Source organism: Colletotrichum lupini, chromosome 6, assembly GCF_023278565.1.
Source record: "Colletotrichum lupini chromosome 6, complete sequence".
NCBI lineage: Eukaryota > Fungi > Ascomycota > Sordariomycetes > Glomerellales > Glomerellaceae > Colletotrichum > Colletotrichum lupini.
In genome coordinates, this window is record NC_064679.1 from 1,075,738 (window position 1) to 1,087,510 (window position 11,773).

At 48.2% G+C, this 11,773-nt stretch overlaps 4 protein-coding genes across 4 annotated transcripts; 2 read left to right on the forward strand and 2 right to left on the reverse strand.

Moving 5' to 3' along the window:
* Positions 1–87: 87 nt before the first annotated feature.
* On the forward strand, positions 88–3,926 carry CLUP02_11798 (uncharacterized protein; the record flags this gene model as incomplete). Its single annotated transcript, XM_049290765.1, has 18 exons — positions 88–513; positions 583–804; positions 893–1,053; positions 1,308–1,341; positions 1,402–1,495; positions 1,545–1,565; positions 1,634–1,818; positions 1,901–2,040; positions 2,085–2,092; positions 2,177–2,256; positions 2,348–2,385; positions 2,440–2,468; positions 2,499–2,509; positions 2,565–2,692; positions 2,747–2,778; positions 3,584–3,639; positions 3,706–3,826; positions 3,886–3,926. 18 exons carry the CDS (start codon positions 88–90, stop codon positions 3,924–3,926), a joined length of 1,827 nt encoding a protein of 608 aa, XP_049147910.1.
* A 45-nt stretch (positions 3,927–3,971) lies between these two features.
* CLUP02_11799 (cytochrome P450) lies at positions 3,972–5,787 on the reverse strand (the record flags this gene model as incomplete). Its single annotated transcript, XM_049290766.1, has 5 exons — positions 3,972–4,134; positions 4,211–4,377; positions 4,455–4,769; positions 4,828–5,613; positions 5,704–5,787. 5 exons carry the CDS (start codon positions 5,785–5,787, stop codon positions 3,972–3,974), a joined length of 1,515 nt encoding a protein of 504 aa, XP_049147911.1.
* A 1,921-nt stretch (positions 5,788–7,708) lies between these two features.
* On the forward strand, positions 7,709–9,271 carry CLUP02_11800 (prolyl 4-hydroxylase; the record flags this gene model as incomplete). The annotated part of the gene is made up of 2 exons (XM_049290767.1): positions 7,709–8,009; positions 8,073–9,271. 2 exons carry the CDS (start codon positions 7,709–7,711, stop codon positions 9,269–9,271), a joined length of 1,500 nt encoding a protein of 499 aa, XP_049147912.1.
* A 33-nt stretch (positions 9,272–9,304) lies between these two features.
* CLUP02_11801 (uncharacterized protein) lies at positions 9,305–10,451 on the reverse strand (the record flags this gene model as incomplete). The annotated part of the gene is made up of 6 exons (XM_049290768.1): positions 9,305–9,445; positions 9,514–9,612; positions 9,680–9,820; positions 9,887–10,006; positions 10,122–10,243; positions 10,331–10,451. 6 exons carry the CDS (start codon positions 10,449–10,451, stop codon positions 9,305–9,307), a joined length of 744 nt encoding a protein of 247 aa, XP_049147913.1.
* Between the last annotated feature and the right edge of the window lie 1,322 nt (positions 10,452–11,773).

Here is an 11,773-nt window from a genome sequence, read left to right on the forward strand (position 1 = left end):
TGATGCTGTAGTAATGAGACCAAATTTATAGCGAATGTTGAAAACGATTGTAGATCTTTTGTTGTAGAAGCGACTGCTGTTGCTGCGATGGTTGCGGCTGATGGTTCTTTCGAAATCCCAGATATCAGGCGCTGGGACCAGTCTTTATACAAATCGATCTGCGTTCTACATCTCCGCCATCTTCCATTATCAACGCGTTCATCTCTACGTGATGTGGACAGTCGATGGAGACTTCGCTCTCGTCCGATCCCCCTACATGGCGGAGCCCTCGTCACCTCCCGTCCCGCCCTGCTATTTTCGACTCTTCCATCGAGCGTCTGCGGTCCATCGTCTGAACATCCGTCCAACCAGGACCGCGCAAAAGGTCATACGCTACCCGTTGCCGTCGTGGCGCGCAGGGATTCCGTACTTCTGAGCCTCACATACACGACTTCGTTCCCCGCTGAGGGCGCATTCTCAACTTTTCGAGTCAATGCGTCTCCACGCCAGTGCCTGTCCTTAAGCGTCCCTGACGTCCTTAACTCAGCCTCAGAGCACACGCCAAGCGGTTAAGAAATGCTTGGAGAAGCTTGAGATGGAAAGAAGGTGGTTCTAGAGCGGAACCCGGGGTCGATCCGGAGTAGGGACTGGTCCCGGGAGCGACCTTCGGGCCTCCCACATTCCGTTTCGTCGTTGGGGATCCCGACGTTGGCGGGAAGACTGCCTGAGTTTGGTTCCTTGACATTTTGGGCCTTCTCAGGTAAAAGTTCCCAGGGGCACCGGATGACGAGGCCACTCTCCACTTGGCGGGTGGCGCCGCTGCGCGTTTGCGCAAGCTTCAATGAGATTGGACTAAATTCCGCTGACTTGAACAAAACATGCTTGACGGAGCTCGGGAGACAGTGGGCTTCAGCGGAGAGACCATGTCAAGCTTGTTTATTTCCCTGGGCCACATCGGTCTGTGGGAGAGCTTTGGAAAGGGGCGGAGAACGCTCTCGCGGGCCCCGAATTTTCATCCCTTTTCGTCTTCTATGCATCAGTCAACGCGGAACAGTTGCGGGCTAGATGGGAGCTGTGAGAAAGAAATTGGAGAGGCAACTCCTACTCAAGATATTGATCTCCAGCTCAATTGACTTTTGACTTTGAACTATCTTCGTCATTGAGCAGACGAGCTGAGCGTGCATGCGTGGTGTGGAGCAGAAAATCTCCCATACTGAAAGAGAGTGTCGGAACTTTTAGGCCTTGCGTAACTTTATTCAGGGGGGTTCATCTTGTCTCAACGTCCCGCGGCTCAGCCTATGTAAACCAAACAAACATGAATCGTCCAGCGAAGATGCCCTACTGCAGTCTATCTGCCTCCCTGTGCCCGGATTCACCGGCACAGCGATACTTTGTCCGGGGTCCCTAATTCTCTATTTCTAGGACGAGACGAAATGGACCTATCTGGGCGCAGCCAATCAATCTGAAATGCCGTCATTGGCTGTCGGGCTAGTTGTGACCCTCAACCGCAATGAAGGTCTGGAGGGGGGGAGGGGTGTTCGGAGTCGTCACTTGACGCGTGTCAGTCATGACTTGTCTAATTCCGGGTAAGTGCGCCCTCTATCATTTCGTAATGCGACGCCGCAACGGTTCTCAACAGCACATTGATCTGAAGTCGGTCTCCAGCTAAGCACATGCACCGCTGAGACTAAACCTTTTCAGTCACGTCTGGAAACATTCTCCGGACAAGTCAGAGAGGACTGGCCCTTGACCGAGGCTCTGTCCAGAGTCCAGACTCCAGTGAGGAAGATGGAACGAAACTTGCGCACAGCCAATTTGCATTTTCATTTGGATCGACACGTTGAATGACCAATGTGGTTACTTTTGACAATTTCACCCTCAAAGTGACAAAACCTGAGTTTGTAAATTTCACCGGTCACAGCTCTCCATTCAACACCACCACTGCTTAAGATACATTCTCAAAGACAACATCGTTGGTCATTCCATATGTTCTCCAAGTGAACATTACAAGCACAGACGTATTTGGCCCCTTAATCTTTCGACCAAGAAGATTCCGTCTCCGTGCGCGGGAAGATTTGGCTGACCTATGGATATGCATTACCCAGAACGAAGAGTTGACCATCCCAAACAACCCCCATCCACATTGACATAATGTCGATCCTATTTGAACGATCTTTCACTGAGCGTTCATTCAAAGGCATCATTCCTACTTCCGAGCATCGACTCATAGGAAAGCAAGGCCAATACCTTGTGCAGCATCTGCGAAAGATCTCTCAGGTTCTACCTTGAAACGCCAGGGCTCCCAAAAAAGGATGATTGATGTATCCTACCCCTTTTTCCAACAATTCGACATCACACAATCTTGTAGGCAATAGCATCGGAATCAAGCGTTAATGACAAGGCGAAGTGAACCATCCGCACAAGACTTCAGCAAAGCGGCAGCAACCTAACTAGACACAGGCACATCGGCGCCAGACGCGTCGAGGAGAGTTGACAAGATGCCTCGTGCACATCTCTAGTTCATCCCATTGTCGAAGCAGGGCACGACGATGGCAGGCTGATTGGAGATACTGACATGGAACGAGGACGTTGCTGAACCCTCCAATATGGCACCGAGTGCTATTCGTGTCTTCGGACAGGCCGAGAATATGTGTTCCTGGGCCAAAGGAGTCCAAATGATGCTAGACAATGATTATCACTGGTTTAATATCATGTGCATGTTCACACGTAGTCCTAGATTTCATTTCAAATCTGCACATCATTATAGGTCGTTGATCATGATTATGTCGTCGGCCGATAGTAAGTACTCAGCTGGGCATGAGCGTTTGGGGAGCTGTTCACATTACGCACGCATGTCCCTTCGCTTAGGGCGGCAGTCTCAGCATTGACCGAAGGGACGACGGCTTCGACAAATTCTCAATCGCATGAAAGTTAAGAAACTCCAGCTACACAAAGTGCTCTTCAAGTTTTGTTTGAGATCTTCGGGAGGTGAATCTATGCCATGAGCGTGATATCAAAGCATACATGTGTCAAAGTAGCCTGAACGTACTCCATCTCGATTGAATTTGGCTTTGCCGAGAATCAGGCATGTACTATTAGTTTTCTAGGGTGCAATATCCTCTAAGCACCCGGTACTTAGCTTGGAGCCAAAGTGATTCAGGAGGTTCACTCGAAGATTTTACTCGACAACTCCACATGATGCTCCCCGAATTTGTCACGATGTTGCCAGGTACTTTCGATATCACCCATCTAGGCACGATTATAAGCAATGTTTCTCGGGAATTATTTCAATACATAGCTTGAAAACATTTCATGCGGAATCACATCCTTCTCGGCCACTTGAGATTGAAGTATACGAAAGAGTCTAGTCCGGTAGAGTTTTCAGGCCTCGATTTGCATCATCTCGGTACAGGTGTTCATTGACGCGGACCTAGACTTCCACTCTCTTGCCTGATTGAGCGTAGATTTCATCAATCAAACAAGAACTATCCTCCAGACATAATGCACCTATATGGCAGTTCGCAATCCCTTCTATATTGAGTACCTTAGCTCGAAGAGTCCGATGTCAATTTCTCAAGCATGCCCCAGTGACTTACTTTTACAGCTTTCCGGCAAACATCAAATCTCAAGGCTTCCAGTTCCCTGGTGATTTTGCACAAGGTTTCAGTCCAACCTTACATGTAGTTTCTCACTCATCAACACCATCATGTGCTGATCGCACTGGAGGGCCGAACATTCAAGATGGGACGTCCCTTCCAGATCTACATGATTGCACGGGTTCATGCTGGGCAGCAAGGACGACACTGGCACCAAGATTTTAGTATGGCTAAAGTGACGAGCACAATCCGTGAGTAACGATATGCAATTGATCTCATTTCCAAACGCCCGCCTGTAAATACACGCAAGCGCATGACGCCGAATCGATCTCTCGAAAGAAACCACCCTAGAAGACTGCCAACTAGTGTCTATACAAACCTCGACACGCATGGCATTCAAGCCTTTTCTCTGGGGGTGAGATAAACATTGACAGGGCCCTTTTCCCAAAGAAGATAGACTTGGCTCTTGTCGTCCCAGCCTCTACTTTCCTCCGATAGCTTCATGTCGAAGTTCCAGATCATTCTCGCAAGAATGAGAGGCATTTCTGCGTAAGCCAAGCTATGAGGAGACGCAGCAGATTAGCATCCGACGATTGAATACGTTAGCATCAGAGGCGGAGGATGATGCAACTTACTTTCTGCCAATGCAGTTTCTAGGGCCGACCGAGAACGGTTGGAACGCTTCCTTCTTGTCGCCAGAGAAGCGAGCATCATCGAGCCAACGTTCGGGGATAAAGGAGTCAGGAAGGGTGAAGTTCTCCGGGCTGTGGAAGGCAGGCCAGTGCCAGACCTGGACCAGCGTCTGTGTATCACCACCTTGTCAGCATGATGTTCTTACCCCCTCTCAACGCTTAGGAAAAAGGTAGAAAGTAAACTTACCCCGCTGGGCACGTATTGACCCAAGAATACGCCGCCATCGTCGGTAACTCTGCGGACGATTCCTGTAGGGACGGGAGGGTACATTCGAAGACCTTCGTTCATGACTGCCTGCATGTACTGGAGCTGCTGCGCGCTGACCATCTCGATCTCCTCCTCGGAGGAGAAGGCTGTTCGAACCTCGTAGGTGAGCTTGTCAAGAGCCTGGCGGTTTGTGCAGAGGTAGTAGGTGATTGCCGACAGAGCTGTTGCGGTAGTTTCCGAGCCGGCGATGATCAGGACCGAGGAATTCGATTTGAGTTCTTCAAAGGTGAGTTTCTGGTGTACCCAATGTTAGAATGTGTAGGCAACTTTGCGGCTAGTAGGTTCGAATTACCTGTGGCCCCTTTGTGCGCAGCATAGAGTCCATAAAGTCTGGTCGGTCGGTCTCCATGGCAAGTCTCTTGGAAACCTTCTCCTTAGTGAGTGCAATGTGCTGATCTCGCTTATTGCGGAGGTCAGCCGGGATAAGGTGTATCAAGAGCTTTTCGATCGGCGGGAATCGTCGCATGCAGTTCTTGAAAGAGTTGCCCTTGATCCCGTCAAAGATGAGCTTCACCCAGGGATGGTACCCAGAGTCATCCAAGCAGTGAAACGGCTCGCCAAAAGCCAAGTCCCCGATGACATCAAAAGTCGTCCAGTTGTACCACGCGACCATGTTCAGAGCCTCGGCACCGCCAGCGCACTTTTCATGAAGTCGCTGGAAGAGAAGATCCACGTATTTCTTGACAATGGGTTCCTGCTCCAGCATAGACTGCGCGGAGAAGCCATGCGACAGGGCCCGTCGGAACCGCGAGTGGTCTTCGCGGTTGGCGCCGATGATGCCATGCCTGCTATCCTGGGTCGCGACGGGATCTCGTCCGTGGTCGCCGGTGCCGTTCTTGAGGTGTCCGTGGAGATCCTTCCAGGCGTCAGGAGAGTTGTATGCGAGCTCGTTGGGAGCGACGCGGACAATGGGTCCGTATTCCTGGTGCAGCGCCAAGATCTTGCGGTGGACCTGGCCAGAGAGGGTGGCGCGAGTGAAGGGGATGCGCGAGGCTGCCCAGAGCTTTGGTCCGGGGTATACGCGAAGGGGGTGGAAGAAGACGTTGTAGATGATGGTCCCGAAAAGGTAAGCGACGCCCTAGATGAGTGGTCAGATGCGGTCAGCGTCGAGGGCTACAGTGAAATCTAATTGGTCACTAGATTTGAAGGATTGCAAGTCATCACGTACCAGAGTAATAACTAAAGCAAAGGCTGAACAGAGGGTACGGATATTGAGGATTTGGGCTGTGAAGCCAGTACTGTGGTCCGACATGTTGAGTAGCGTGGGTTCCCCGCGAAACCTGAAACTGTCAAGATGATTACAGACGGGATGAACTTGATAGGTGGCAGCTCATCAATCCCATCTTCAAGTCTGGCACCAAGGCACTTTTTATCAACTCATGGTTGATTTAGGCGACGGAATTCGGTCCAAACCTTGAAAGCCGAACGCCCTGTGAAACGACGATCTCTCGTAGGACTACTGCGGCATACCGTTACATACTTGTGGAGAATCTGGAGATAAACCTAAGCCTCCGCGGAGTGTAGCGGCGGGCGAGCGTCACCGTGGGTCGGATGGTCTCCGTGCTTTGCACATTTCGTGCATAACTCGCCCGGCTTGGCCCGCCTCCGGTGTACGTCGGCCCCCACTCGTGATCTAGATCCCGGCACTTGCTACCCGTCCAGGAATCGGCAGTTGGAGGTTTGTTTGCTCTGGTGCTGTACGGAGTACTCCTTAGCGCTCGGCTCTGGCGCGGGAATGATAGGGCGAATGTGTGACCACCTCCACGAATGTCCGCCAATGTCCGCGGTGTCATTCCTTGTGTACGATTCACGTCAAGCATCAACTGGCTTTTGCTGATAGGTGCTTGCACACCCACTGTTGTGTGAGGGTGTGAAGTGGCATCTGGGGAAGCTTCGTGATCGACGGCTATGCCACCCTTAGACTCTGACTAGAGAACTCAGTTCCTCTACTCTGACCCCGAGCGGGCAATGGTAAAAACACCTGAGAAGCACAGGACAGCTACCAAAACCACTAGAAACTTAAGTCTACTCTCCGGGGCCTGTCGCAGTCCGTGGACATAAAAACCTTGCCGCTATTGGTTAGTTCATTCGGCTCACAGAGTTCTTTTAGAGACCGCTCCGCTCCGTCTGGGTTTATTCAATTTAGATGTTGTACGTATGAGCCTTGCGTAACAAACGCAGCCAGGCGTTGCAACTTCCTGTGTGGACCTCTCGATTTGGCCTGTTGTGCATGTGCATCGCTTCGTCCCTCGTATGAGCATAGCGGGTCCGCATTCTATGCATCTGCAAGCTTCTTGACATTTCACCCCATGACGTTTTCTTGACAGATTTAGAGCTGCGACTGCTGGTGCCCAGACGGTCATAATTCCGCGTCGGATTTCGAGATAATCAACACTCGCATGGTCCCGCACCGGCTTTGGCGTTGCAGGTCAGAGCGCCCTGAGGAGAATTGACACTGAACCCATACAGACTGTTGTGCAGCAGCAAACTGCAGTCTCTGTCTCACTAACTGACCGCTCATATCGGTTCCTTTTCGGCTTTCAGCCGCCGATTTGAATGCGAATCACGTGCAGGCTTTTCAAAACTCAACATTATAGCCACTTTGGTATACTTTACAGCATGTGGTAGTCCTCACAGATGCTACATGAACCCTGATCTTCTGGGTTCTTTGAAGAATCTTGGGTCTTCATTGCACTGTCGAAGACTCTTCTATGCGTTGTGCCCTGGACTATAATCTAAAATATGAATGATGGAATAGTTTGGCAAACATTACTACGTGTTCGACAGTTGGCCTGCCAACACAACAAAATAATTAATCGCAGAGACAGAATTTCAAGTTGTGGTCGTCATACGGAGTAGTCCTCATTATTGTGCCACCTCAAAACTGAGTAGATTGAATAATGAAGCGGGGGATAGTATGTCTAGCCAAGGGTACCCCGGACCTAGACCGATCCGCCCCGGTCACAGGGCGGCCCCACAGCGGGATTCAGCTCTAATGCCTCAGGCTGCAACTGGGCGATTGGCCGAACCCCTCGGCGGGGCAAGACCCTTGGGCTGGCGGTGCATTGGAACTTTCGAAGCTTTGGTCCGAAATCTCAGCCCACTGAACGCCACTCTACTCCTACTTCTTCGTCCGACGACAAACGCCTCATCACGATTGTAACATCTCAGCAATGGCGAAATCAAAGGCCGCGAAGAAGCGCAAGCAAAACGCGCAGGAGGAGCTTCCGCGAAAAGCTCCCAAGACCGCAGCGACAACAGTTACGCCACCTGACAGCGATGACAATACCGCCTCAAACCTCGAGCCCAAGAGCCTCCAGACGGTCATATCGGACGAGGAACTCGACATCGCCATTGACACGTTGAATACACTCGCCAAATACCCGAATCTTATCAAATCGAAGCAATGCCGAGATCTTCGCGTTGCCGTCTATGATTTCCGTCAGAATTGCGCCAGTGGTGTCAACAATGCCCGTGTGTAGACCCCATATCATACGATGTCGCTATCTGCCAGGAACTGACAATTGTTTGCTTCAGCCGGTACAAATCTTGGACTTACGGCACGAATCACCGGCGCGCTCACCGACGAGAAATACGATGATGCCAGAATACTGCTATCCGAAATGAGAATCCGTGGCCAGGAACCGAAGCTAGGAGCACTGTGTCGCTGGGTACGAGACCTAGACGTCATTAGCGGCCTATCCACATTGCCTGAAGGGGAGGGAGACGGCGTCACCCTACAGAGGACCGAAAGGGACAAGCAGCGACTCTTGGTTCTTGATGCCGTCTTACGAGCTTGTGGGCACTCCGACAGCAATTCCAAGGCCATGCCTTTGCCGCTCTCTTCTACACCCGGAATCGCCCTGCAGGACACCTGGGATCTCCGTCCCACCACGCCATCCCTTCAGGTATACGCCTCTGTACTTGACAAGACAATCTTTGAATCAGCGCCGGCGAATTTGGCAGCGTCTCTTCGCGTCATCGAACGAACCCGCGGCCCGCTTCGGAAGCCACCCAACCACCACGACGCACTCCTTTACACGACCGCCCCAAACACGATACCCCTCGTCGACGAACGGTCACCAGTAACAGCACACGCACACCCTGTCGTGCCAGGGCTCAGCCTCCTGAAAGACGTTCTCTCCGTAGACGAATGCAAAGCAATCATAACCGCCGGCGAAACTGTCAACTTCCTCCCCGATGCCCCTCTTCGTGAGGATGGGGACATTAGCATTCTTGCGCACAACTTCTACTGGGTCGTTGATACAGCCTTCCACGATGCGCTTTGGTCCAGAGTCTCGTCCTTTGTTCCCCAGTCAGTCGACAGACGAAAGGTGCGCGGCCTCAACCGGCGGTTCCGCGTGTACCGCTACGTCCCCGGAGCCGAGTACCGCGCGCACATTGACGGTGCCTGGCCGCCTTCTGGTATTCTTCCAGACGACACATATGTCTACGATGCATCGCCCGAAGACAAGAAGCAGAGCTCCCTGTTCACGTTCCTAATCTATTTGAACGACGAATTTGAGGGCGGCGAAACTACTTACTTCCTTCCAGCGGCGCGGGAAGGCACGCTAAATGCGTACCCGGTGCGACCGGTCATGGGCGGAGTTGCCGTCTTCCCGCATGGAGATGCAAAGGGTGCACCTCTTCACGAGGGTACTGGTGTAAGAAAGGGTGCCAAGTACGTGATTAGGACGGAAGTCGAGTACGACGTTAAGCCAACGGAGGAGGCATGATCAAGTACACATCCATCAGAATGACAGCTGTTATCACATGGCATTTGGAGCTTCGGATGTGGGCTCTCGACCGACATATTTGGAGCAAGTCTGAGCCTTTGCTATCAAATCAATACCAAAAGATGGCCGTGGGCTTGAGCCTATGTCTCGTGGTGAATTGACTACGATTCTCTGCTAAGCCGCTGTGACACTGGTAACTTGAGGTGCCGTGAGTCCAACCAGGATTTTACTTAACTCCGTACTGGCTTAAGGGCGTCTGTAGGGCTGGGGTGCACCACACCAGCGGCATCGAAGTTGAGCTTCCACTTTCGCATCAACGAGCAGAAACCTGGAGATGCCTTCTGGCATTGTCGTCAAGTGCGTAGCAGGGGGCTCTCCGATGCCGCACAGCTGGCCCGTCTGCTAGACCCAGGACCAGGATGCAGGGCCACATTTACTGCCTGGGCTATTGTAGACAGCCTCTTCAATCTCAGCCTCTGAGCTAGCTGGGATATTGGCAAGGTCTCGACAATCAGCTAGACACGGCAGCAGCTTGTCGGAATCGTTCTTCTCCGCAAACAGTTCGATGGGCAGGCGTAGAAGGGTAGGCGAGGGTCAAAGGGCATAAAAACAGACACTAAGATCGGCCTGACTTCTACGCCTAGGCCCAGTCTGTTCGCGGTCTGGTATGGACGCGGCCGGATGCAGAGGACAGGCGCAAAGGGTGCACCTGGCCAGATGACGGGATTTGAAATGCTGAGGCTCGTATATAGACACACTTCGATTAGATACTAAGTACTTAATCGAGCCCTTCAGCAATCCATCTAATACATATCCCGCTTAAACATGTCTGGGGCGTTCAGGCTCTGACCCTCTGATAGAGTATGTATCTCTCGATCAGCTCCCAGTCTTCTGGGCCTTGAGGGTTTCCCATCACTCTGTTTGATCGAACCAAATTCAGCTGTAGCCGGCGCGAGGCTTCAGCAGGACAAGCTTCCGTCGTTGTTGGTCAGGCAGGTATCTAGAAGACTGTAAGTTTTGAAGGCATCTAGCTGGTTATGACACAATGCGTGTACATACCAAGGTTCAGCGAAGAAGGCTGCTTAGTTCCAGTAGAGTCGGTGCAACGGCAGTTCAAAATCTTCTTGTCACTGCCAAGACCGCAGTCACAAAACTTGAAGGATGGGCTGGGGAGAGACATATCAGTACTTAGGGGATTCCTTAATCATCCTGATCTTTTTAAAAAAGACTTTACCTCTTAGGACGGCACTATGCATAGTTAAGGAGTTAGTTAATTATCATAGAGTTACTATAGGGGCATCGACGTATATAAAGAGAACGGTTATTTATTAAAAATAGGAAATAAGTACGAAGCTTGCTCTAATATAGAGGGTATAAGCGAAATAAGCTTTAGTAATTATATAACCGAGGTTATATAATATATAATAAGTCTATAAATAATTAAAACTATTATAATATATCTCTTTAAATAAATATATATTTAAAAAAAAACGTACTTAACTACTCGTATTATTATAAAAAGGTTTATTAAAAGTAGAAAATTAAATATTATTATATAAGAATCTATTTATAAAAAGAATTATAAAATAAATCGGTTTATATATAGAGTTATAAATAAAGGGTAAATTAGTTATAAATTAACCTCTATATTTATTATTATAAGTAATTTTAAGGCTATATTATTAATAAAAAATATAACTAAAGGACGGCTTTTTATTAGCTAAATAATTAACTTACGGGTTAAGGGTAGTAAATGTATAAATTTCTTATTACTACCTATAGTACTAACTTTTCTTTTTTTTAATTTATACTTATATTATTACTATACGTATATACCCTTATTTTTCGTTTTTATACTCGTATTTTTATATATACGTATTATTAAAAAAAGATTTTTATTAATAATATCGTTTTTATTTAAATATTATTAAAACGATTAATTAGAAACTATACTCGTATTACTATAATATAAGAAGCTAAAAAATATAAGTATAAGGTTATAGTTTTAAAAAAGAGTAATAGCTCCCTTAGCCCTTTTTATAAGCTTAAAATAAGTAAGTAATATTCCCTTATTTTATATTTTAATTATAATACGGCTTTTATTCATTGAATATTAATTTAACTATTTTATTTAATAAGTAGCGGCTTTATAATTAAACGAGTTATTTAAAAAAGTAATAGAGGCGAGGAGGGTTTATAACCCCCTCCCTCGCTCTTTTTTAAAAATTAAAAAAACGTCTTTATTTTTTAAAAAAATAGTATAAATAAAAAGGGTTTATAACCTCTTCCCTTACCTCTTTTAAAAAAAAAAAAAAAAAAAAAAAAAAAAAGACTCTTTTAAAAAAAATAAAAAAATAAAATAAGTTTATAGCCCCCTCTTCTACTTTTTTTTAAAAAATATAAAATAATTAATTATATATATAATAATTTTTTAATTATTATTATTTATAAAACTAATTCTTAATAGCGGACTTTTTTAGTACTATTTTTAGTACTAAGGTT